The sequence below is a fragment of the Lontra canadensis genome, unplaced genomic scaffold, assembly GCF_010015895.1.
Source record: "Lontra canadensis isolate GAN:19392208 unplaced genomic scaffold, GSC_riverotter_1.0 scaffold16, whole genome shotgun sequence".
Taxonomy (NCBI): Eukaryota; Metazoa; Chordata; class Mammalia; order Carnivora; family Mustelidae; genus Lontra; species Lontra canadensis.
Genome location: NW_022631010.1, coordinates 6125953 through 6151494, shown reverse-complemented (window position 1 = coordinate 6151494; position 25542 = coordinate 6125953). Strand labels below are relative to the sequence as shown.

At 43.1% G+C, this 25542-nt stretch overlaps 1 protein-coding gene across 1 annotated transcript in view; it reads right to left on the bottom strand.

Moving 5' to 3' along the window:
• Positions 1-25542, bottom strand: part of TMC2 (transmembrane channel like 2) — a 52033-nt gene that overhangs the window by 1721 nt on the left and 24770 nt on the right. Inside the window, exons 10-18 of the mRNA XM_032859430.1 lie at positions 23532-23720; positions 20340-20519; positions 18682-18831; positions 16501-16629; positions 13926-13993; positions 12874-13113; positions 5491-5616; positions 2570-2648; positions 1587-1704 (exon numbers count right to left, since the gene is read on the bottom strand). Of these exons, the coding sequence (XP_032715321.1) occupies positions 1587-1704; positions 2570-2648; positions 5491-5616; positions 12874-13113; positions 13926-13993; positions 16501-16629; positions 18682-18831; positions 20340-20519; positions 23532-23720 (1279 nt within the window). The remainder of the gene's footprint in view (positions 1-1586; positions 1705-2569; positions 2649-5490; positions 5617-12873; positions 13114-13925; positions 13994-16500; positions 16630-18681; positions 18832-20339; positions 20520-23531; positions 23721-25542) is intronic.

The window sequence follows — 25542 nt, the reverse complement described above, 5'->3', positions numbered from 1 at the left end:
GCCGATCTGACCAACAAGGAGGTCTGTAGCTTTGAAATGCCTTCCATTTATTTTGGGAGAATCACTAGGGACAGGTTCTATTGTGACACAGACTTCTTGTCTTCTTTCTGCAATATCCACTTGTTTACTTGCTACCAACCATTCAGTAGTAATTCATTACTATTTCAGTGTCAATACTGATATTGACAAGTATTCCAATACCAACACAGGGTTTGCCAGGGATGCAAAAGTTTCCTGACCTGCTTCCACAGCCACTTCCATCATGGTTGGACCTCAAAAATGAAAAATACGCCAATGGGGCACCTGGGTGGCTCAGTGGGTTAAACCTCTGCCTTAGGCTCAGGTCATGATCTCAGTGTCCTGGGACCAAGATCTGTATCGGGCTCTCTGCTCAACAGGGAGCCTGCTTCCCCCCTCTCTCTCTGCCTGCCTCTCTGCCTACTTGTGATCTTTCTATCTGTCAAATAAATAAATAAAATCTTAAAAAAAAAGAAAAAGAAAAAGAAAAATATGCCAACAGAGGACGTTCGCCTTGTAGGGAGATAATACTGTGCGGTTTAAATTCTTTGTTTCTGTTTTTTGTGATCTTGCTTATATGTCATAAAGTCATCAAATAAATAATACAATTTCTGCATTAAAAATTCGAACTCCTGAACTGTCAGCCATTTCTTGTGCATCTTATTCACTTTTGGTATCAGAGGCCAAAATCACAGCACGCTGATGTGGTTTAATTTTACAATAGGGACAAGCTTTTGGACATGGGGTCACCGAGGAGATGGTCTCTTTTTGGCTTGACATTTCCTCTCTCAAGGTGGAGATGGTCTGTGACCAATCCGTGCTGAAGTCCTATGACACTTTCTTTGGAACACATGTGGTCATTTCTTATCCTTCCATTCTACATATTCCAGTGTTTCTCGTTTTTAAGAGAATACAAATTGGTTCCGGTAGGATTAGCAACTGCCGGATTCAAATATGTTTTTCCTTCTGAAGAAAACATTCAAGACAACACAGAGAACAAATACCTCCTCCATCCCCAGGTGACTGTGACCCCCTGTCAGCCAACCCTCAGGGTATCTTAGCGGCATCTGGGTAGGACACCAGCAGGGCCCCTCCATTGGGTTAAAGAGCCAGATAGAAAGAGGATATCAGAAGGGGACTGTCAGACTCAAGAGAGAAAGTGAAGAAGACGAAATTGTTTCAGAAAAGAAGGCTCACTTGCGGCGAAAGTCAAGAGTCACCATAGAAAATGCAGCGAGAGACTTGGTGGGTAGAGGTGAGGGAGACAGCCCCAGAGGAGAAGTGGAGATGCTTCCCCATGTCAAGACGCCCCTCCCAGCTCATAGTCATGGGTTCTCTCTCTGTGTGCCAGGCCTCTGTGAAGCTCGCCTCTTGCAGAATCCCATCTCATTCTCCCCACCCCATGAGGTAGGACCTATGACCCATTCTTAGCTTAATGTGCCCAGCTTCGCACAGTTAATTGTTAGAATTCTGACTTCATCCCAGTTCCATCTGATTTCTCAGCTGATGTTCTATACACCCTCCCATGTGGCCCCATAAAGAAGGAATCATCATGAAATAGAATTTACCTTCTTTGGTGAGTTGGAGCTGGGTGGCATTTTTGGAGGTGTCTTTAGCTGTGTCCTCTGAATCTTGGACTGTGGTTCTGCCTTTGACAGATTTGTGGCTCTTCTCAACTTCACGGAGCTGCAGGAAAAGAATGAGCGGTTCTCAGGGAAATGGGTGTTTGAGGAACAGAGCCCACGATGGCGAGGTCTAAGGGACAAGGAATCCATCTTCAGTTTTTGGTAACTACCTTAAATTGCCAGGTCTTGGTCCTTGCACCTGGTTGGACAGAGGAGCCCAAGATTCAGCTTTGCACAGCATTTGAAGGGACATCTGGCCAGGGGAGGACAGAAACCCTGCCAATCCTGCATTTCAAGGTTCTTTGTATCTGGGCAGGAGGACAGTGAGGTTAACAGAGGGAGATAGAGAGGGGGAGCTGGCTGCGAGGTAGATGAAATTAGTTCCAGAAGAGGGAGCAAGGAGCAAGGAGGACAGGGCTTAGAGCGGGGTGGGGTCTGCCCTTCACCGCTTTTGGGGAGGCCAGGGAGGTTGGGTGCTGGGAGAGACAAGAGAGCAGTCAGAACTCAGCTGGTGGGGAGAGAGGCTATCTGTGTGCAGCCGGGGGCTTAAGAGACCTCTTAGGCTGTGTGCACAAGCCCTACGTCATTCTGACAATATTTTCTCTAGTATTTATGGTATTAGTTTTAATCTATACATATTACTGGGGGTACTGGTTTTACTATGTATGAACATTGCTTGAGTCCATTGAATGTCTCCTGTTCTTTAACAACCTCTCCAAATTTAAGCCATCATTATTGTGTGCCCCCTGAATAACCTCAAAATAGAAATGCATGTTGTTCAATCTTACAAGGCTTCCTGTAACACAGATACTTTGGGATCTGGTTTGGAAGGAAGCCATTTAGCTAATACAACTGGGCTCACAGAGCAAATTAGCAAAAACCAAAACCATGACATCTTTTCAAATGAATACTCCTGACAGACTCACCGCTTGAATTTTCTTTCTCAGCTGGGCATTAGCTCGGGAAAGGCTTTTGGAAACTGAGTTCAGGTAGTAGATGGCCAGGCTGCAAGAGAAAAGTGAGCCTCCTGTGATAAGGCAGTCTTGGAAAATGACAAGAGCTGGACTCCTTCTGGAGGAATCAAGGCAGGCTTCCTGGAGTAGTTTGCCTCTGGGCACGGTGGAGAGATTAACCTCCCGACTTAATGAGGAGAAGGTTCTGGACACCCTATTTTCTATTTTATTAAAAGCGGAAATGACCTACACATTTTAAGCTCTCAGCTCAGTAAATGTTGGCTAAGGAATCATTCTTCTTGGAAATCTGAAGAGGTGGGGGAGGGGCAGGGGTTATTGAAAGCAGAAGAAGTTGCTTATACTTCCTGGGGAGCTGCCCTGGGTCAGGTTCTGTGTCATGCGTGTCCCACTCCACATCTGTGGTTTTCACAGAAACCCCATGAAGTTGAAAGGATGTCTCCCATCTTTCCAAATCAGTCTCCTAGAACTCAGAGAGGTTAAGTACTTTGTCGAAGGTTACCCCATCTATCAGTACTTGTTGGAGCCAAATATTTAAAGCCAAAGCTCCTTCCCCAGTCATCAAGGGCTAAGAGAGGAAGGTCTGGATGCTAGGTGCCTACTCCAAGTTTGCCTAGAAGCACAAGTGCAGAAGGCCTGGAGGTCCCTGCTTAGGGAGCGCTGATGGGGATGTCTGGTCCTGGGCTGGTTTTCAGAGTCCAGCTCCCACCGGGTGTCCTTTGAAGCTTCCCTTTCACAGGACCTAAGGTTGAGGGCTATGACCTAGGTGCACCACCTGAGAGGGGAGGGGCCATAAAAGCCAAGGTACCACGTGGATTGGGTGCCTCGCCATCCTGTTACTTGGGAGCTTTTGAGGTTCATCCTTCTTTGTCATTTTTCTCCATAGATTTAAAGTCTTAGCTGCTCCAGCTTGGGTCTTCTAAGCCTTCCTCTCAGGGCGGGGCCACCCAGAGCCAATTCATTGAGTCCCCGAGCTCTTTCCAGCCAGAGAGGAGGAATCCTGTTGTGTTTAGGGCAGAGTGTGGGTCAGAGGCTATCCCATGAGCCCGAGGCAGCAAAGACTCAGGGGGAGTCAGGGAGGACAGTGGGAGGTAGCAGAACCTGTTTTGTAAGGCTCCTACCCTGAAGGCCAGACCTCACCTTCTCTCCTAACTAACCACCCATCTATTAGGGAGGAACTGGGGGTCAGAGAGGAGGAAATGCTCATGGGTGGCTGTGTCCCTCCATTCCCAAATTCAGCATTTCCCTTTGCTGCCTGTAAGGGGTCAGGTCTGGGTTCCAGAATTTCCTCAGGCATTCAAGGGCTAGTACAGGTGGTCACTATCATGCCAGTCCTTTCTTAGGCCACGACTAGGAGCAGAAGATGTTCCAGTCAAAGATGTAAGAAAATACACCTATTTGGGGGAACAATTCAACACTCTCTAGAAGGACTGGGGAAACACATACGTATGACTCTGCACTTCTACTTCCAGAGGTCTGTCCAAGAGAAGCCCTCACACATCTGCACAAGGACCACATTTGCAATAGCAAAAAAGTGGGAAACCTAACCACCTCTCTGCAGAGGGACAGAAAAACTGTGGTTTAATCACACTGCAGAGTGGAGTAGAGCCGTTCATAGAGGAGTAGAGCTCCTGGATCCACATGGATACATCTCCCAAATATAATGTTGAGTGAGAAAGTGAACCATTCCTGAAAAAAATTTAAAGCCCAGAAAAGGATAGCACAGCCATGCCTGATGAAAACACCCAACTACGTGTGGAAATGATCACAGTGAATTCCTACAGTGGTTACTTTTGGGGAGGGAAAAAGAGAGCTGGATTGGGTGGGAGAGGGCTTGAAGTGTATCTGTAATATTTTATTTCTTGTAAAGGACAGATTGGTGCAAATAATGCAAACTAGTAACATCTGTTTACTCTTGTGATCCCATTCATGTTGTCTGTACTTTTCTGTATGTTAGGAATATTTCACAATTTTAAAAAAAGCATGCCAAAATGGGTTTTTGTAAAGAAAAAACACCCTAATATTTTCACCAGTACATTTTCGATGACCATAATTCAAATTCAGGAGTCTCACTTCCCACCTTCTTCTTTTCTTTCTTCCCTTGCTCTTTCCTTGAACGTGTGTTATTTGCCTCCTCTGCCCTAGGCCTGGGGCTGGTGTTGGGGGTCCAGAGATCACCCAACCTACTCACCATTCTCACGGGTTTCTCGGTCTTTGGTGGGAGGGAGAGTGGGGAATGAACCAAAGGTTCCAGTGCACCCAAGGACAGGCTGAATCAGACCCTCTGCTTTCTCAGAGACCCAGAGCCCAGACGGCTTTGATATTTCTAAGGAGTGTTTAGAAGAGTGTTACAGATACTGTCAGTGGCCATCCATATTCCTTGGGCCCCGTCTTTCAGTGTGCTCCCTGAAAGACTTATGACTAGCAGTTCCTTTATCTCTGTGCCTGGAGCTTCCTTTCCATCCCCTGCAGAAACCCTTTGACCCAGGAATGCAGCTGACCCAAATTGCCAGGGAACTAACCCACCCTGCTCCCCTTTTAGGTTTCCCAGTCCAACCCACCAGTGAGCTATGGGTGCTGGTCTACAGATGCCCCATCCCTGACCCTTGAGCCGGATAACTCTGAGCCCCACTGTTTCGCAGTGTTCCCCAGCAGGATTAAAGTCATCCCAGTGGTAATGATCTTGCTGTCCCCTTCCCCATCTCACTTCCTTCCCTCGCTCCCCAGTGAACTATTTGCCTTTGCATCTTTGTCTCAGGATCTGCTTCTGGGAAATGCAGATTAAGGAAGAGGGCTGGGGGTTGGAGGAGAAGGACCTGCCTGGGAAGTCTCAAGTGTAAGGGGAAGGTTGCCAGGAGGCAGAGCCCCTAACTTACAACATCAGCAGGATGGCTGGGATGATCAGGCCAGGGTTGGCAAGGAAAGCAAAGATCTTGCCCAGGAAGGTTGGAAAATCATTTTCAATTGTCTCTTGGATGACATCATACATTCTGTTTTTCCCACTGTGAAGAAGAGAGAACATATGACAGCTCAATATATGAAGCTTGTGTGGCGAACACAGCTGCGCCCGTGTCCCCGTGTGTCCCAAGCTGCCACTCACCACTGCTTTCCCAGAAGAACCAGAGCTCTGCTCCAAAGGGGCTGCATGTAAAACATGCCCCATGAGGGGCTGCCATTTGGCTCTGTCTTATAGCTGGTCAGCCCTCTGGCCAGCATCATGTCCTTGGAACCTCAGAACTTCTCAACCTGCATGGGTCTCCTGGGTCTGACATCTTCCTTAGCAAGATGAAAATGGGTTTTCTACTCTACTCTCCTGGGAGAAAATTGCCTGCCAGCTGGTTGTAAGATCAACATGGAGCTCCCTTTGGGCCCCCAGGGAAGGAAAGAGCTCTCCAGAGGCTTATGTTGGAGACAACTTCATGGGGTTGCTCAGAAATACCTACAAATTGTCTTCAGATGATAGTTTCAGGAGATTGGATCACTTAGGACAGGCTCCTGGACAGGTCACAGTGGTAATTTTGATTTTCTTCAAATACCCAAGAACTATTATGCAGACTGACTTCCACAAATTCCTGCCCAGAGACTACAGTCCCTTGATGGCTATGGTTAATCATTTCAGGGCCAAGAAATGGACTTTAGGGCTTAAAATTCCTGGTTCAAATCCTTGCTCCTTCATCTATTAGCTGTGGGACACACGGGATAATTTATTTATTCTCTTTCTGCCTGTTTCTCTCAGTTCCCTCGGTCTCCCCATTAGAGCTGTGTTGTTCAGTGTAGCTATTAAAAAAAAAAGAATAAAATAAAAATCAATTTAAAAGTTAATTTAAGGGCGCCTGGGTGGCTCAGTGGGTTGAGCCTCTGCCTTCGGCTCGGGTCGTGATCTCAGGGTTCTGGGATCGGGTCCCACGTTGGGCTCTCTGCTCCGCAGGGACCCTGCTTCCTCCTCTCTCTCTCTGCCTGCCTCTCTGCCTACTTGTGATCTCTGTCTGTCAAATAAATAAATAAAATCTTTAAAAGAAAAAAAAAGTTAATTAAAAAAAATACAAGATGTCCAGCTAAATTTGAATTTCAGAAGTATAAGTATGTCTCACAGAGCAAATTATTCATTATCTATCTAAAATTTAAACTCAGCTGGGCATCCTGTATTTTCTCTGGCAGATCAATACCAGAGCACTCAGTTTCTCATTCTGATTTGCTCTAGGTCTGTCTTTTTTCCCTTTTCTACAGAGGAAAACAGCAAATACGGACAGCTGCAGCTGATGGCTAAAAATGATGAGCACTAAGAAGTCAACACCCAGCATCCTTTATGTTGTTTATGTTTATTAGTTAGTTATTGGACCATTTCCCTTTTCATGATTAAACAACTCTTTTGATAAAAAAAGTTAATTAAAATTAAGTAAAATTAAAAATTCAGGTTTTTTAGTCTCACATTTCAAGTATGCTCAGTAGTCATGGGACTAGTAGCTACTATTTTTGAAGAGTAGATATGGAATTTTTTTTCATCACATAGAAAATTCTATCAGACAGTGCTGTAGATGTTTGATATCTTTGGCCAAGATACTGAAAATTTCTCTGCTGTATAATATAACATAATAATGACAATATTATGCATAATATAGCATAATATTATGCTACATTATCTGTATAATATAGCATAATAATGATACAATATAATATGGTATTATGATATCTGTATAATATAGCATAATAATGTATTATGTATAATATAGCCTTATCTGTATAATATAGCATAATAATGATACAGTATAATATGATATTATGAGTAGAATAATTGTATTTGCCTCAGAGAATTGTTTAGAGGGTGTAGATACAACTTTATATAAAACACATGTATGGCGTCATCAAATGATAAGTGCCCTCCAATATGTTGCAGCCAGAAGCTTCATCTTTCTCTTCTGTAAAGTATTGATCAAAGGTTGGCAAATAATGGCCCATGGGCCAGATTTGACTTATGATTTGTTTTCCTATGGCCTGAAAACAAAGAATGGTTTTTACATATTTCAGTGGTTGGGGGGAAAAAAGAAGAATATTTTGTGATACATAAAAATTGAAGTAGGAAATTCAAACTTTAGTGTCACTAAGTAAAATATTATTGGAACACAGCCATGCCTGTTTATTTATATATGGTCTGTGGTTGTTTTTGTGCTCTAATGGCTGACAAGAAATAGTTGTGTCAGAGACCACTCATGGCCATCTCAATGCTTAGCGCTTTTAAGTGCCATGTGTATCGTATTATGACATTTAATTAATTCATTTTTTATTCTTATTCATGCGTTCCTGTCATGTAAAACCAAGAAAAGTGAATTTCACCTGTTATGCTTTTAAGTCACAATTAAGTATGGGTTATTTTGTCCTTGAATCATGATGTATTACGTGATGTATTAGTTTCCAGTGGGTGTTATAACAAATTGCCACACAGGTTACTTTAAACAATACAAATTTGTTCTCTTATAGTACTGCATGCCAAAAGTCTGATGTGTTTCACTAGGTTGACACCAAGGTGTTGGCAGGGCTGCACTCCCTACAGAGGGAGGTGCTAGGGGAGAATCTGTTTCCTCATTTTTTTCCCCAGCATCTCATGCTTTATTCCTGGCATTCCTTGGCTCATGGCCCCTTCCTCTGTCTTCAAAACTGGTAACGCCTCTCCTTCCATGGTGACATCACTTTCTGTTCTTCTGTAGTCAAATATCCCTGTGCCTCCCTCTTATAAGGAAACTTGTGATTTAGGGCTCATCGGGATAATCCAGGATAATCTCTCCACCTCAAGATCCTTAACTTAATCACATTGGCAAAGGTCACTTTGCTGTGTAAAATAAGGTCCACAGGTTCCAGGGATGAGAAGCAAACATCTTCAGGATCCATTATTCAGCCCATCACCTTATGCTCTCTAGTCCTTGAAGATTCATGTTCATCTCACCTGCAAAGTACATTCATTGCTATCCATGTATCCCCCAAACTTGCAACCCTATAAAGCATCAACCCACAGTCCAAAATCTCATCTAAATATCATCAGCACAAAAGTCCCAAATCTCACCATCTAAATTACATATAGGTGAGACCTTGGGTATGATCCATCTTGGGGCAAAATTCTTCTCTCTATGGACCCATAAAACTAGAAAATGAGTTATTTACTCCCAAAATACAGTGATGTGTCAGCCCTAAGATAACAGTAAAAGATGGCAGTGTTACTGCTCATATGACATTCTTAAATATCTGGTGGGTCTTCCATGTATGTCATGGGAATTCAGTCCATTAGACAAGAGGGTCCCACACAGATCTTTACTGGAGAATTCTATCTCTATGCTTGCCTTCTGCTGAGATGGTTGAGAGGATCCCAGTCCTTAAAAAAATCCTCTGCATGAATGAATATTTAGGTTTTTTGATCCCTCAGAGGCACTTGCAAAAGTTGCTCAGCCTGCCCCCCCCCCTTTTTTTTCTTTAGAGCATGCTTTCCTGCCAGTAAATCTGTTTGCAGTGTCTTTAGCAATCTGGACAGGCTGAGAATTTCCCAAATCATCAGGTTCTGGTTCCTTTAGGCTTATCAGTTCTTTTCTCAATTTGTCTCTTTCCTCTCACATTTTAGTAGAAGCAGCAGGACGAAACCAGGTTGCACCTTCAATACTTTGCTCAGGAATCTCCTTAGCCAAACATCCAAGTTCATTATTTACAGATTCAGATTTCCATATACCTGTAGGACATCATTCAGCTAAGCTTTCTGTTCTCTATATAGCAAGGACTCCCCTTTCCTCCACTTCCCAAAATCATGTTCCTCACTGACCAGTGGTGAAGTGATTAAATTGTATTTGATTGCAGGAGCTGAAGAAATGTATCTGGAGGAAATAAACTTGCTTAAGACTTGGAGAATTTCCAGCAAAAGCAGCTGCTTGAAGAGTTGAGGACATTGAGAACAAGGGTATATTCCAAGAGAGGTAAATGTCAAGTGGTTTTCTTTGGCCTTTGATGAGTCAGTAGATGTTACTGATGCTGCTCAGTTGTTTAACTGAGGAACGAATGCCAAGTTTGAAGTGACTGAAGAACTGATTTCTATGAATACACCATGTGGAACAAATATGGATGAAATTTTCTCAAAGAAGTTGAGAATACGTTAATTCAGTACAACTGAATGGAATGGAATTTGGTACAATTGATGTGGGATCTGCTATGACATGCTACAGTTGACAATGGTCAAAATATATATAGGGCAGAAGAAGGCTTAGCTGGACAAATTTATAAAGCTTGTGAAATTTTAGGTGTGGACAGACTATGGTTATTCACTACCTTACTCATCATTGGGTAATTTGCAGAAAATATTTAAATCTTTCATGTGCTACTGCAATCAGTCAATAATGTCAATAGTGAATTTCATCTGCTCTCATAAGTTAATCATTTTCCAAACTGCACATTTTGTCAGAAATGGAAACTGAGGATTCTGGCTTGCCCAACTGCATAGCAGTTCAATGGCTTAGTAGTAGTAAAGCTTTACGGGAATTTTTCTTCTAGGATAGGAGATGTGTTGTCATGTCTGGTAAAAAGATGGACTGTACTGCTCTCTAAGAAGTAAATCTGATGTTGATGACAAGGGACAGTAACTTTGAGCCCCTGTTATGTGAGATATTATCATCGCCTTCCCCTCAAGAACTCCATTCTTTCCATCGGTAGACCTATATTACAAAAATTATCCTCTATTATTATCGTATCTTGAGTTTTGTCAATAATATAAACTTTGTGACCATTTGTTTCTCTAATTATAGAAGTATTTACATAATATTCTTGATTTTTTTTCTCCTGATTCCCGAGCTGAAAATATTTACTGTCAGGCTCTTACCAGAAAAAGGTAGCTGAGCCCTGGTGTAGATGATGCTTTCCACCTCATAGCCTTGTTAGGTGTACCAACTACCCCCAACTTGGGCAGGGCTCAGGCTTCACAAACTCGTATATACACCTTACCATGGAAATTAGCACCCTCCTTTAAGTGTTTTGCAAATAATACACTAAATCCTCATAACAACACTAGGACAGAAGCACTACAATTATTTCCATGTTATAGGCAATTAACTTGTGGTGTAGGGAGTTAAGTAACTTCACAAGATGACCCAGCTGGCAACTGACTGAGCTGACTCTAGAGTTAGGGGGTTGAGAAGTTTTTCTTCTGGGAAAAGCTAATAATAAAGATTTTAGCTTTGTGAACCAGATGGTCTCTGTTGACATGACTCCATTGTGCTGTTGTTGTGAGAAATCTGTGGCAAGAGATTATATGTAAGCAAATGGGTGTGGCTGTGCTCCAATGAAACTCTACAGAAATTCTATGTCTCAGCCGTTAATGTTGTCTGTTTGGATCTGGTTGAAACCCCAAGTCCCTCCAGGTAAAAGTGAATTTTTGAGATGTGAAGGGTCTAGTTTGAACACTGACCATAAACTAGGCATTCTCTTCTAGACACTGGGTATAAGGCAGTAAGAAAGGAAGCAAAAATCACACCCTCCTGGAGCTTATGTCCTGGTGAAGGCGATAGACAACGAACACAATAAATAAGCAAAAAACCTGGACTGTTAGATGTTGATCAGGAGATACAATAAGCAGAAACAATGATAAGAAGACTGTGTGTGACATTTTAGTTAGGCTCTCCAGGGAAGGTCTCACTGAGAAGGTGACCTTTGAGAAAACACCTGAAGCAAGTGAGAGAGAGAATAGCTGTAGAAATATCTGAGGAATGAACTAACTGTTGGTGAGTTTTGATGAGAAGGGTGACAGGAAGGCGGTGGCAGCCATGTTTCCTTCTGAGTTCCGTTTTCAGATTCCTTTCCCTGCTCTCTGGCTGTAGGCTGTCAGGGCCTCTGAGGGTAGCAGACGAAGCAAGGGTGGGGCAGAGGGCAAGGGCCAGGCATGGCTTAGGCCTGCCCTTGGGCCTCCTTTCTGGCAGCAGGTAGGCAGCCTGAACAAAGGAGCACTGGCATTTGTATCTAGAGCTCAGCCCTCCAAACCTTGCTTAGGAAGAAGTCAAGAGAGGGTTCTACCATTCTTATCATGTGGCTCTCCCTTCAGCCTGGCATCCCAGGCCTTCTACAGCTCAGCAAATTCTTCTTCTCTAGATCTGGTCACCCCCCAATCGCATTCCTTCCACCTGAACCTCTGTGCAGCCAGATCTCACTCTGCCACGAGCACGCCACTACTGCCTCTGAGCATCACAGCACTCACTGGGGGTGTGGGGGGGTACACACTACAGGGCTTTAGCTACATAAGTCCCTTCTAAATGGAAAAGTACCAGAGCAGCATTTCCCCATGTGTTGATCCACTATGGTAGGCCCAGAGCCAGGATCAGAGTGAGCTGGGTCAGGCCCTGGGATGCACAACGGAAGGAGCTACTCACTCGTAGTGTCGTGCAAGCTCAGAACGGTGCCTCACCCACCTCACCTCACTTCTGGCCCTGGATGAGTGTTCCATGAAGAGTCTATGGTCAAGAAGGACAGAAATGCTGACTTCTGATCCATTAATAGTGTGCCCCAAGCATTTTTAAGTGAGAAGGTGGCAGATAAAATGGTCAGCATGTCCCAAACTGCTTGAACCACAGAACTCCTTCTTATGGAGTAGAGAGATGGCTTTATTTCCAGAGGGTCTTATGCTTGGAAAGAGAGCAGCAGATGCATATTATTTCTCAGTGTACCTCCTTATCTCATTACTTATACATTCTTTATACAATGTCCAGTCTCCTAAACTGGTCTGCTTATACCCTGAACCCACAGTGCTGACAAATGCTCTGCAGGGGATGGGAACCAAGTCAAAAGTCTCAGTTGCTGCTTCCAATGTGAATGGCACTTATAAATGTATGGTTATTTCATCTTCAGACTATCCCCCCCATTACTCATCCTATGGTAAGGTAATCCGGAGCAGTAGACTATCCACTTGTTAAAAGGTCAGAGCTGCACTGTCCAATATGGTAGCCATCAGGCATGGGAGGTTATTTAAATTACAGTGAATTGTATGGAATAAAGAAATTCAGTTTCTTGGTTGTCATTCCAATGTTCAAGAGCCACACGTGGCTGGGGGCTACCATATTGGATCATGCAGAGATAGAACATGTCCATCCTTGCAGAAAACGCCATTGAATGGCTCTGATGATTTGCACAGAGCTCCATGGCCTTTTGCAGGCTGATGGGATGCTAGAAGAGGACTTCTGAGCCATGGCTCTCTCAACAGACTGCTCTGGGGAAGGAGCTGCTCCCATGCAACTGGGACTATGCACCTGAATGGTCCGCAGTCGAAGGAGGGCGGGAGGGACATGATGGTGTAAGCCACTGGCAGGAGGCTGAGGAAGAGCACCAGCAGCAGGAGGCCCATGTAGAAGTTGTTGGATCGGGAGGCTTTGAACACGCGTTCGTGGGGCACATTGCTGCTCATCACTGCCCAGCACTGGAAGTACATGGAGGTCAGCAGGCGCAGCACGTTGATGCCTACCAGTCCTGGAGCGTAGAAGGAGCCCATCCTGGAAGGGCAGAAACCTCATACTCAGTTGGCCCCCCAGGAGGTGAGGCCAAGGAAGGATGACAGGAGGAAATGGCATAGATGGGTTAGGAGCATGAGGCCTCACTGCCTTCCCCGCATGTTCTGAAATCAGTGGTCTCCCATTTAAGCTGGACATTTATTGCCAAGCCGTAGCCACCCATTCCTCAGGAGAGGGAGATCTCCAAGCACCACTGGCTTGGGTTATGACCACGAGGCACCTAACAAATTATTTGGCCTCCTGTCTCTTTCTCTGTGGTTCCCCTAAAACAATAGTGCTGCTCAGAAAATTATCTGAAGTTCTCAAATGAAGAGAATGGGACACTGGCTTTCAGTGAGCCCTCAGTCTCTTAAAAGTCTTTGGTTGAAATTACTCAGCCTTTTCTTCTAACCCCTGCCTCAGAGGAGGAAGACCCTTGGCTCCTTTCCTCCTCCTCTCTTACCTGTTTTCTCCCTCCTCTTCTCTTTCCTCCTCTGTTTCTCCTCCTCTCTCCCTTTTGCCTCTTCCTTCCTCCCTTCTCTACTTCGTCCTTTTTTCCTTCCTCCTTCTCATTCCCCTTCAGCCTTCCTCTGTTCCTCTCCTTTCCTCTTTGTCCGTGGTAGCCCATGAGTAGGCCAGATATGGTCCTGGTTCTCATCTTGTCCTGTCCTCTATTTGTCATCTGAAAAGAGGCAGTTCAGAGAGGCCTGAGGATTTGTCTAACCTCTTCCCCAGCTAGCTGGGAGGCCAAGCCTGGGATTCCAGTTTTCTGACTTCCCTGATGAGGTGGTCCCCAAACAAAACACATAGCTCACCAGATCATTCCTTGGTTGAAGATCAAACCAAGTACATTTCCACTAATATCAAACTCAGCATATGACGGCTGCAGGGGGAGGCAGACAGAGAGAAAGGAAGTTGTTAGGCATTAGCAGGCCTCCATGACCAGCCAACTGGCTAAGCCAGAGACACCCTATCCCAAAGAGCCTGCTCTGGTGATCTTAGAGGAGCCTTGGATTCATGGTTCTGTTTCTTTAACACATTTTCCAAGTTTCAAGGAAGGTTTTGAAATTCTCAAAGTCGAAAGTTTTTCCAATTACTTTTTCCATTAAAAAAGTGAGAGTTTTTAACCTTTTAGGGCCTGCAGGCCAACTGTGTATTCTTGGGAGGACCCTGGCCCCAACGAGAACATTTTATCAATGCTCTAATCAGAAATTTACCTTAAAATTATAATAAAGGAATAAATCTAATAGGTAACCAAATGCAAATAATTACGTGAGGGGTCAAATGATAGTTTTAAAAGCAAACACGCAAACACAATAATTAAACCACTCCTCCAACTATCTTTTCTCCTTCTCATTTTCCTCTAGTTTGAGAGTAGTTCGTGCAAAGGAAAGAGCTCAGCCAGACTCTGATTTTCAGAATTTTGGAGATTTGTCAACTATTTGAAAGACTGCAGATTGTGTGAGCACTGGGGAGTGAGGGGTCCTCAGGCAACATGCTTAAACCGACTTCCCCATTTGTCCTCTGGAAATGGAAGTCAAGAGAGACAGAGATGAGGAAGAGGAAGAAATTAGGAGAGAAAGGAGGGTCAGGAATGGATCAAAGGAGGAAGAGGAAATGTGCATTTTCCAAATAAATGAGGGCTTAGTCTTGGGACCTTAAAATGAAATGTTTAAAAATATTTTTGAAAACTTCTCATCTCTGTGTTTTGTGTCCTGGTTAGAAAAATTGTCCTCACCCCAAGATTGTAACTTTATATATGCTTTCTTTTAGACATTTATGATTTAATTTTTTGATGATGAAAACTTTGATCTACCTACAATTTATGTATGTAGGTGAAATGGGTGAGAGATATAGTCCCTTCCCCCAGTGGTCAACCAGTTGTCTCCACCCTTTGTTATAAAATCCTTTCCCACTGGGTTGAAAGACTGCCTTTATCCTAAACTAAATTTCCACATAGATTATTTCGTATAGATTGTATTTCTGGATTTTCTATTCTGTTCCATTGATAACTTTGGCTGTTCCCTAGTACTAGTTTTAATTATTATAGCTTCATAATATGTTTTAACATAATGGTAGGTCTAGTCCCTTTCATTTTGCTGTCTTAAAATTTTTCCTGGCTATTTCTACATGTTTATTTTTAGAATGAAATTTAGTATAAGTTAAACTTATAAGTTAATTTGAGGGCAATATCTTAGCAGTTTCCTTTTGTCCTATTAAAGATGGCATCTTCTTTGAGCATGAGGTTCTTTCAACCTTGTTCTCGGATGAGATTATGAAGTTTTCCTCACTGTGAAGAGAAGTTGAGTAGGCTTGTGCAAAATTGTGGCTGGCGACTAAAAGAAAAAAAAATATGACAGAAACCTGTACTGGAGCCCTTACCTAGACCAGGTACCTTACTGCAGGTCATGATGATGACACAGGTAAACAAGATATGGAGATCAGTTAAGGGGTTGTGCCCCTCCCACCCCCCAACAACAGTGACTTATAGGGACAGCGAGTGAGGTGTTGTGGAAGAGACACACACAGGACAGAGGAAGCCAGACATTCTGCCTTATCACAGAAGGCCACTACAGAGAGGAGATGACACACATTTAGAAGGAGCAGTTTCCCAGGTAGGGGAGGAAGAAGAGTATCTCAGGTGGAGGAAATGAGTGCAAAGAGGTTTATCAAAGCATAATCCAGAAGATAGCACCAATGGTTACTATGTTCTTGGTTTGTCCCAAGACTTTCCGAAACATTCACATCCACCTGCCCTCTCCCACCCCAGGATTTCATTACAGTCTCAAAAATTAAGAACTACCATTTCTAGGCTGCTTGGGTGGCTCAGTTGGTTAAGTGTCTGCTTCTGGCTCAGGTCATGATCTCAGGGTCCTGGGATCAAGCCCTGCTTCAGGCTCCCTGTTCATCAGGGAGTCTGCTTCTCCCTCTCCTCATCCCTCATGCTTGCTCTTGCTCTCTCTCTCTCAAATAAATAAATAAAATCTTAAAAAAAAAGAAACTACCATTTTGTCTTACCCACTTCTGTTACCATTCCTATACCTTGCTCGGTGTGGACTCCAAAGGATGGTGGTCTTTGCCTTCCCTAATGAGAGTTGATGCCACTTTGGCATTTCTCTACTACTGTCTGCTCAGTACCAAAGCATGTGATCTCCCAAGGCCAAGTGCCAGATAGGAAGGTCATATTGTTAATTACATGAGGAAAAAGTGGAGTTTCGTCTCGGAAGGCAAATAGGTCACTTAAAGGAAATAGAGATGAAATGCTTCACTATTTTGCAGAGCAGAGACTGGCATCAATTATCCAAATAAATGCCCAAGAATGCATCTGACTGTATCAGATAGGATGGTTGAGACCCCTCTCTGTGGGATGTTCATGAAACGGTGACCTACAAATCCAGCCTCCAGGTCCCAGCACCAACAGTAGTTCATGAACCGGACAAAACAAGCCCGCAGGAAGTCCCCCAGCAGGATGGTGATGTATGTTACCAGCATGTCAGACACCGTCAGCCTCATAAATTCCTGCAAGGGGCAGCACAGGAAAAAAAGGCATGGTCACGTCAAACCTTGTCCATTTCTCCCAGCTGACTGAAGCCATGAAAAGTCTTCCCTACCCACTTGAATCTTTTCTGTGACCTGCTGGCTCATGGTGGTACAGAGGCGGTACAGAAAAAGGACCCCAGGCTTTGGAAAATCATTACTTTTAGTTCCCAGCTCTACAAGTTACCAATCATCTTTTGCTTTTGGAATAGTCTCTGAGCCTCTGAAAGCTGATAGTGATATCAACCTTGCAGGGTTATTGGGAAGCTTAGCAATTATGCATGCAAATTGTCTAGGACATTGGCAATGCCCAGTGTATGGCAGTTATCAGCACTATTGCACAGAGAGAGGATCTGAAGGCTCCCTCCTTGCTTCCTGCACCTCCTCTGAAGTGTAGCTGCCCCCAGCTAAGACTGAATCTGACCATCGTCCCTGGGGACAAGAGCCAGCATTCTTCATCTCCTGCTAATTGGATTTTTGGCTTGTTATACAGAGATAATCATGCAGGTGTTTTCATGAGGCACATAGTAGAAGAGCCAAAAGCAAAGTTTTTCTCTGCTTTATAGAGTGTATATAATTTATTAATTTAAAAAATTGGAAAAGATCTACCAGGCATCATCACAACCTTTAAGACATCTGTCTAATAGCCTTGGATTTCCTTGGGGGCACAGGGTCTGCTTTATTCATTTTTGTATCCTTCAAGATGATTAAAGAATGTTTGCTGGATGAACAGCTGATGAGTTTTCAGGATTATTCCTCAAAAAGAATTCAAGTTAATGCTCCTAAGTAACAGACAAATCAACATGTATCAGGTCTCCACTTCTGTGCAAGGTGATGCTCTGGGATGTGTGGTGGAGGCAGTGAAGGATACAGGTGAGCAGGAGGTAACAGATCAAACCTATCATTACTGACATGTTCAGAAAGAGACAAGCTTTAACCAGTGTTGGGAACAGTGATGGGCATTCAGGGAGGAAGGCAAGAGAGACATCTTCCAAGGGCACGAGACAGGACATGAGAAATTCTATTGCAGAGTATTCCAAAGGAACCACATAGGTAATAGACTCTCTTTTGCCTTCTAAGGAGGGTGGGTTTTATTGACTTGAAGACTCTTTCTCTGTTATATCCCGTGATGGCTTTAGAAATGCAGGAGCTTGGGAAGCTGGATTGCTTTGTACATGAATGTACAAAGGAGGAGGATTTCAAGAGTATGGGGGGAATCTGGACTAGAAGAGATAAGAAATGATGAGTCTGAGCCTCCACGGAGGAACTAGGGAAAAAAGGCTTTCGGGACCCCATGGGAAGGAAACTCTGCCACAGGAAAATATCTGCTGGTGGATTTATAGGCAATGTTTGATGGACTATATGATACATCCCTTCCTTCATTGTACTTCACCACCCTCAGTTAAAAACACTGCTGTCTAATGCTTTGTGTGATTGGATTCTTCAGGGAACCCATGATGAAGTAATAAACTCTGCATCTCAGTGTGGTGGCATAGGAAAGAAAGCCCTGGGCAGGAGATGGAGTTGAGGAAGAGAGGACAGCTGATCCCTGTGTTACCTGAAAATACTTCAAGTTTCTTCCCAGGAAGGCAAAGAACATTAGCCTTTGAAGTCCATACTATGCAAGCTACTGGAATGGTGGTGACAGTGCATATGGTGAAATGGTAGTTGTTAATATTTGGGACTAATGAAAACCATTAATTCTCTTTACAAAAATGCACAGATGCATATATGGACACAAATCCTGCCCCCAGTTTTTAGGAGTATTTATTCCTTATTTTGAGATGGAGAACCTCAGGCTTTCAGTGAAATCTACAGTAAGACTCTAAATGAATCCAAGTGGTATTAGACCGATGAATGGAGCATGTAGAAAAGTATATGGGATGCTGAAAAAAAAATGGGAAAGAGAAAAGGTAAAAGTTTCCTAGGAAATACTGGCTTGAATTTTGGTGGCTTAAAAATAGAAACATCCAGAAAGAAATAACAAAGGACTGAGAACAGGGATCACTTATGCAGGACAGCGTAATTACTCACAATGCCCACGGCTGTCTCCCAGCAAGAACCCCGGGGCACATCTGCGGGGTGCAAGGGTGGCCGGGGGACACTCTCGTTCCAACCTGAGGCATTGTAATAGTTAAACAGAGTCCAGTGAGTGATGTTCTTTATTGTCTCTTCATTAGAAAGCTAGAATGGAAGATGGAAATGTAGGGTTGGAAGGAGCCAGGATGGTTCAATTGTTTCCAAGGGAACAACAATTAAAGCTAGAATATGCCACCAGTCTACCACCTAGCCTCTGCCCTACCCCTCAGCGGTATCTACAGAAATACCCTCCCCAGCCTTTCAGTCTATACAGTAGAGGGGGCAATGGCTGAAGTCCTTGGTTCTTTTCCATGAGATTTTTTCTAAGTTACTATCTGTCTGTCCATCTGTCCATTCGTCCGTCCATCCATCCATCCAACCTTCCATCCAACCAACCATCATCCAGTCATTCATTCTTCTTTTGAGAGTAATGTTTTTCAGGATCTATTCTAGGCATGTAAGGTAGAGGTGACACAAGAGTGAAAAAAAGAGACAGGCTTCCCTCAGAAAGTTCATAGCCTGGAGGTGACAGAGGTGAACAGACAATTATAGAATAGAGTGATAAGAGCTATAGGAAATACTTCCCAGGGACCAAGGAAATCCACATCAGACCATGGGGCCACAGAGAACTTACTGGGAGCAATGACATCTGAGACAAAATCTCAGGAAGGATTAGTCAATGAGTTAAACATGGGGAGAAGGGTAGAGAGACAGGCAAGAGAAAATTCTGTCCCATGGAGGAAATGTGAGGTTCAAGAGAGTGGAAGAGTTCACTGGGGTAGGATGAAAGCCAGAGATGAAGGTGGAGGGGTAGGCAAGTTACTTCCATGCTTAGAATCTTCCAATAGTTTTCTGTCAAACTCAGGTAAAAGTTCATACAGCTCAGTAATGACGAGGAAGAGGTGGGGAAGAGGACCATCATCATCTGACCCTTTCCTTGGGTTCATTTTCCCCTTCTTCTCTCCACTCTATTCTTTACCATCCTACAGTTCCTTGTTTGCACCAGCTGTTCCCTCTGCTTTTTCCAATGTCTGGTAGGACTCCCCAGGTTGGGTGGGGAATTCTGGAGTTCCTCCTATGGATTGTCATGCTTCCCTGGGCTTGCCCCCACTGGAGCACATGCCACAATATGCTGTACTGAATGAGTCTGTCTCCCAGCCTAGATGTAAATATCCTTGGAACAGGACTGTGTCTTGCAGTTTGCTGTACCCTCAAGGCCTGATATAGTGGGTGCTCCATGACTGTCTAGTGAGCAGTGATGGAAGGTGGTGTCAACCATGAGATATCATGTCAATAGACACTTACTTGGCTGGTAAATATTTATGGTAGCTATGAAGCAATATAGGAAAGGCTGCAGATAAACTATTAAGGATACCAAATGACATGTATATGATATAAAAAGACTACCTAAGAAAAAGACAGTAATGACCTGCAACAAAATATTAACAATGGTTGTATTTGGGTAATAGGATTCTGGGGATACTTTTTTCTTCATTTTACTTTTCTCAATTTTCTAAAATTTCTTTAATTAATAGGGATTATACATTAGGAAAATATAGTTGAAAAAGGAAATCTCATATGCACCAGGGATTAGAAGAGTTTGTGGTCTTTACCTTGAGATGAACATCATCCATCAGGGCCAAGAGAAACGTGTAGAGGTTCCCCAAGAAGAGTGCAAAGATGCGTCCCAGCTGCCACTTTAGTCCAATGCGTGGGTGATAATTCTCCAGAGCAGCGATGGTTTCAAACAAAGGGGGACAAAACATACCAAGCAGGGACATCACAATTTCTACCTGAGAAATCAGGAAAGCCTGGATTACTTGGGTCATCTGTATCACTTGTTAGGTCACCATCTCTGTACTCCCTAGGGCCATGCATCTCCATCTCCCTGTTGCCTCCTCTTCTGCCTCTGAAGATGCCCTCAGGACTCCACAACTTACTGTGTGACTGTGCCTAAGCTGCCAACATGCCTGGAACTGTCAGCCTATGTCCCAGACATCATAATTGCTCTGTGACTAGATGCCGTCATGATTTTGCTGTTAGTATTGATAAAAATGGCAAATTTTCTTTGAGAAATAAATGCGTTAACATATGGAACAGTTCTTTGTGTTCGGTAAAATCATGAGCTGGGCAAGAGTCACTGTGGTAGCTCTTATCTCAGGAGCACGGAAGACAGGAAGCTGAGATCACAGAAGGGAACTAACAGCAGAGGGACGTGGTAAAGAGTATGGCATCTGGAGTCAGTTCTCTGGGTTTGAGCTCCAGCTCTATCCCTTGCTAGGTTTGTAACTTAGGACAAGTTACATAACTTCTCTGAGTTTCTTGTTTCTTCACGTGTAAAGGGAGAAAGACAGTTTTTTATTGTGAGAGTCAGATGAGATTGTGGACATAAGTCTGCTAGCCTGGAGCCTGGTAAGCACTAAATTTGGCTCCAATTTTGGGAGAATCCTGACTTGTATAACTGAACCTGACCATGGTAGAACATTTTTTTTCCAACTAAAACTGCTCATCTAGTAGAGAGTAAATCTTTGAACTGCTGACCAAAGTGCAGGTGGGTCAACTCTTCTGGGCTGGTTCTGACTCCCTTATACTCTATCACACTGACTGTTGGCTTGGCTACTTATCACCCTCACACCTGTTGATGCAGTGTTTCCCACCTGGACAGCCATCACTGTGGTGCATCACTGCACCACATCCACCACCGCCCTTCTTCACATGTGTGTTTAATGCATAGCCTAATTCCTGCCTTTCCCACAAAGTCCCCCTGCCTCTCCAGCTCACGTAGAACTCTCCACCTGGCACACATCTGTAAACCAAAACATCTTAATTGATCGCTATTCCTGCCCACTGCTGTTCGTGCTTTGGTTTATTCTTGTCAAGTCTGCTTCCTAAGGAAACTGTAATCTGCTTAAGGGCAGAATCCATGTCAGGCATCTTTTGTATCCCTCTCGTACTTTAGTGATCTGATGTTTTAGATAAGTTAATTGTAAGTAGCATGTAGCTTAAAAACATTCATTCTGATTATTGCCTTTATTTTAAGAAAAGAATTTATTTATTTACTAGAGAGAGAGAGAGTGAAAGAGAGAGCACAGAGGGAGAGGGAGAGGAAGAAGGAGATCAGTGAGCAGGGAGCCCAATGTGGGGCTTGATCCCAGTATCCTGGGATCATGACCTGAACCAAAGGCAGACTTAACCACTTGAATCACACAGGTGCCCCATTATTGCTTTTAAACCATAGCTTTAATCCATTTATATTTATTGTAATCATGACATTAATTCTATCTGATTTTATGCTTTATATTTGTCCTACCAGTTGCACATTTCTTTTTCTATCCTTTTTTGCTTCATGGGAAGAGATAGATTCTTTTTTATTTTTTAATTTATCTAGCTTATGATTCTGTAGATCAGTATTTTTTCTCTGGGCTTAGGTAGGTGGTTCTTTTGCTGGTCTCATGTGGATTCATTCATACATCTATGGTCAGATGGTTGATGACTTCATTCATATGTCTGCTAGTTGACTGGCTATCATGTAGAGTGATGAGATAACTGGGCCATATGTCTCTCATCATTCAACAGCCTAGTCTGGAACTGTTCACATGGTGGAGGTCTTAGGGTTTCCAAGAGGGTAAGTTCCAATACACAAGCATTTTTCCAGTCTACTTATATCATGGTTGCTATTGTCTCATTGTTAAAGCAATTCACATGGCTAACCTAGCTGGATTCCAAGGGTGGGGAAACAGATTCTACCTCTTAATGAGGGGAGCTAGAAAATCATATTGCAAAGAAATATAGGAATATAAGAAGAGGAAAAACTTGTAGCCATTTTGCCAACTACTAAAGATGTTAAGTTCCCCAAAGAGATTTATGGACTCAATATAACCACAATGAAACTTTAATGAGTTTTATTGTGGATCTTGATGAGAGAACTCACTTTACCAGATATCAAGACATACTTTAAAGGCATAGTTTATCAGTGTATTTCTTTGGGCAGGAACAGGTAAATAAACCAGTGGTATAGAATAGAGAGCCCAGAATCACATTCATACATTAACAGATACTTGATTTTTTAAAAAAAGATTTTATTTATTTATTTGACAGAGAGAGAGAGAGAGAGAGATCAGGCAGAGAGGCAGGCAGAGAGAAAGGAGGAAGCAGGCTCTCCGCTGAGCAGAAAGCCCAATGCGGGGCTCGATCCCAGGATGCTGAGACCGTGACCCGAGCCGAAGGCAGAGGCTTAACCCACTGAGCCACCCAGGCACCCCACAGATACTTGATTTAACTTGATACTTGATTTATGATGTATGGCACTATAGAGCTGTGAAGAAAGGATCACCTTTTTAATAGTTGGTGCTAAGACAACTTATTATTCAGTTGACTGACATGCTAATTATAATCCAGCTTTAATAACCTATAAGAGACTAATAAGACGTGACTCTTTTTTCAAATGTTCATGCTACTTAACTGGAAAGGGATGTGATTTCACTTTTTAAATATGTCCTATAGGGTGGCTCAGTCATTGGGTGTCTGCCTTTGGCTCAGTCAAGACCTTGGCGTACTGGGATTGAGTCCCACATCGTGCTCCCTGCTCTGCAGGAGACCTGCTTCTCCCTCTCCCACTCCCCCTGCTTGTGTGCCCTCTCTTGCTGTGTCTCTCTCTGTCAAATGAATAAATAAAATCTTTAAAAAAATAAATAAAATATGTCCTATAATCCAGATTTTCAATAATTCAGCTGAATTGCATAGGAACCAGTATACTTTTCCATGTTTGCCCTCAGCATTCACTTCTACAGAGATGGCCTTTTTACCTCATTTCTTTCATACCAGCTGACATTCTGCATTTTGGAGAATTCCTGGGATCGCTTCACCACAAAGTAAATGAGGTACCCACTTCCACACAAACAGCAGATGATAAGAAAATTGGCCAGGACCCGGAGAAATCTTGTCAGATGGATATTTTCTTCTTTGTTACTCTCTTGTTCATCCACTATTGATTCCTTAATATGTGGAAATAAGATGTGAGTAAGGACAGGCTAGGAACCAATTGGGTTCCTGAAATGACTACTTAGTATATTATCATAAATGAAATAATACAGAGGAGGTGCTGCAGAGCACTGTTGCCCTATGGAGAATTTTCTTTCTTTCTTCCTTCCTTTCTTTCTTCTTTCTTTATAAGATTTATTTATCTATTTTTTGAGAGAGAGAGAGAAAGAGCACACAAGTGGGGGAGGGGGGACTAAGGGAGAGAGAGAGAGAGAGAGAATTTCAAGCAGACTCCTCACTCAGCATGGAGCCTCATGTAGGACCCAACAAGTGACCCAATCCCATGACCCCAAGACCATGACCTGAGCCAAAATGAAAAGTCCAGTGCTCAACCAACTGAGCCACTTAGGCGCCTCAAGAATTGTTTTCTTTAAGAAGATATACCTTGTTGTTATTCCCATTTTGGTACATGTGATAACAAAAGCTTAGATTTACTGAATACCTACTGTATGCCAGTTGTGGTGCTAAACACCTGTTTTGTATCACCCTCATAATCCAATAACAAACCAATGTGGTAATTTCTATTATCACCCATGTCATAGATACTTGGCCCAGAGAGATCTCAGCAACTGTCTGACTGGGATTGTTTTAAAACTATAGAGCAAATAGATTAAAATGACATGTTAACAATACTGAGTCTTCTAATCCAGGGGCCAGCAAACATTTTCTATTAAGAGCCATAATAGTAGGGGCACCTGGGTGGCTCAGTCGGTTGTGTCAAAATCCTGATTTCAGCTTGGGTCATGATCTCAGGGTTGTGAGACTGAGCACTGCATCAAGCTAAATGTTCTTTGCAGTGTCTGCTTGTCCCTCTCCCTCCGCCAACTTCTACTCTCTTTCTCAAATAAATAAATAAATAAAATCTTTTTAAATTTTAATTTTTTTAAAGATTTTATTTATTTATTTATCTATTTATTTGACATAGAGAGACACAACGAGAGAAGGAACACAGGCAGGGGGAGTGGGAGAGGGAGAGTAGGGAGCTCAATGTGGGGCTCGATACCAGGACCCCAGGATCATAACCTGAACGGAAGGCAGACGCCCAATGACTGAGCCACAGAGGCACCCCTAAAATCTTTTTTTTTTCTTTTTAAAGAGTCATATAGTAAATAGTTTTGGCTTTGCAAGCCATGTGGTCTCTTTCACAACTACTCAACTACCCCATAATATATGAAAGCAACCACTGACAATATGGGAATAAATAGGCATTGATTTGTTTCTATAAAATCTTATTTACAAAAGTAGGCAGCAGGTTGGATTTGCCCCTGGACAATAATTTGTTGATCCCTGTCTAATCTATGAACGTGGTATATCCCCCTTTATTTAGGGTTTCTTAATTTCTTTCAGAAATGCCTTATATTTGTTGTTGTTAATTCTATTCTTAAGAATTTTATGTAATTTTATTGTAAATGGGATTAAAATTATTTTCTTGTTTGCTGTTGTATATAAAAATATAATAGTCATATATATATATTTAATTTTAATTTTAATTTTTTTTTAAAGTAGGCTTCATGCCCAGCATGGAATCCAATGCAGGGCTTGAACTCATGACTCCGATATCAAGACCTGAGTTGAGATCAAGAATCAGATACTTAGGGGCACCTGAGTGGCTCAGTGGGTTAAAGCCTCTGCCTTTTGCTCAGGTCATGATCCCAGGGTCCTGGGATCGAGCCCCGCTTCGGGCTCTCTGTTCGGCAGGGAGCCTGCTCCCCCCACCCCCCCGCCTACTTAACTGACTGAGCCACCAGGCACCCCTAGATATTTTGTTATAGACTT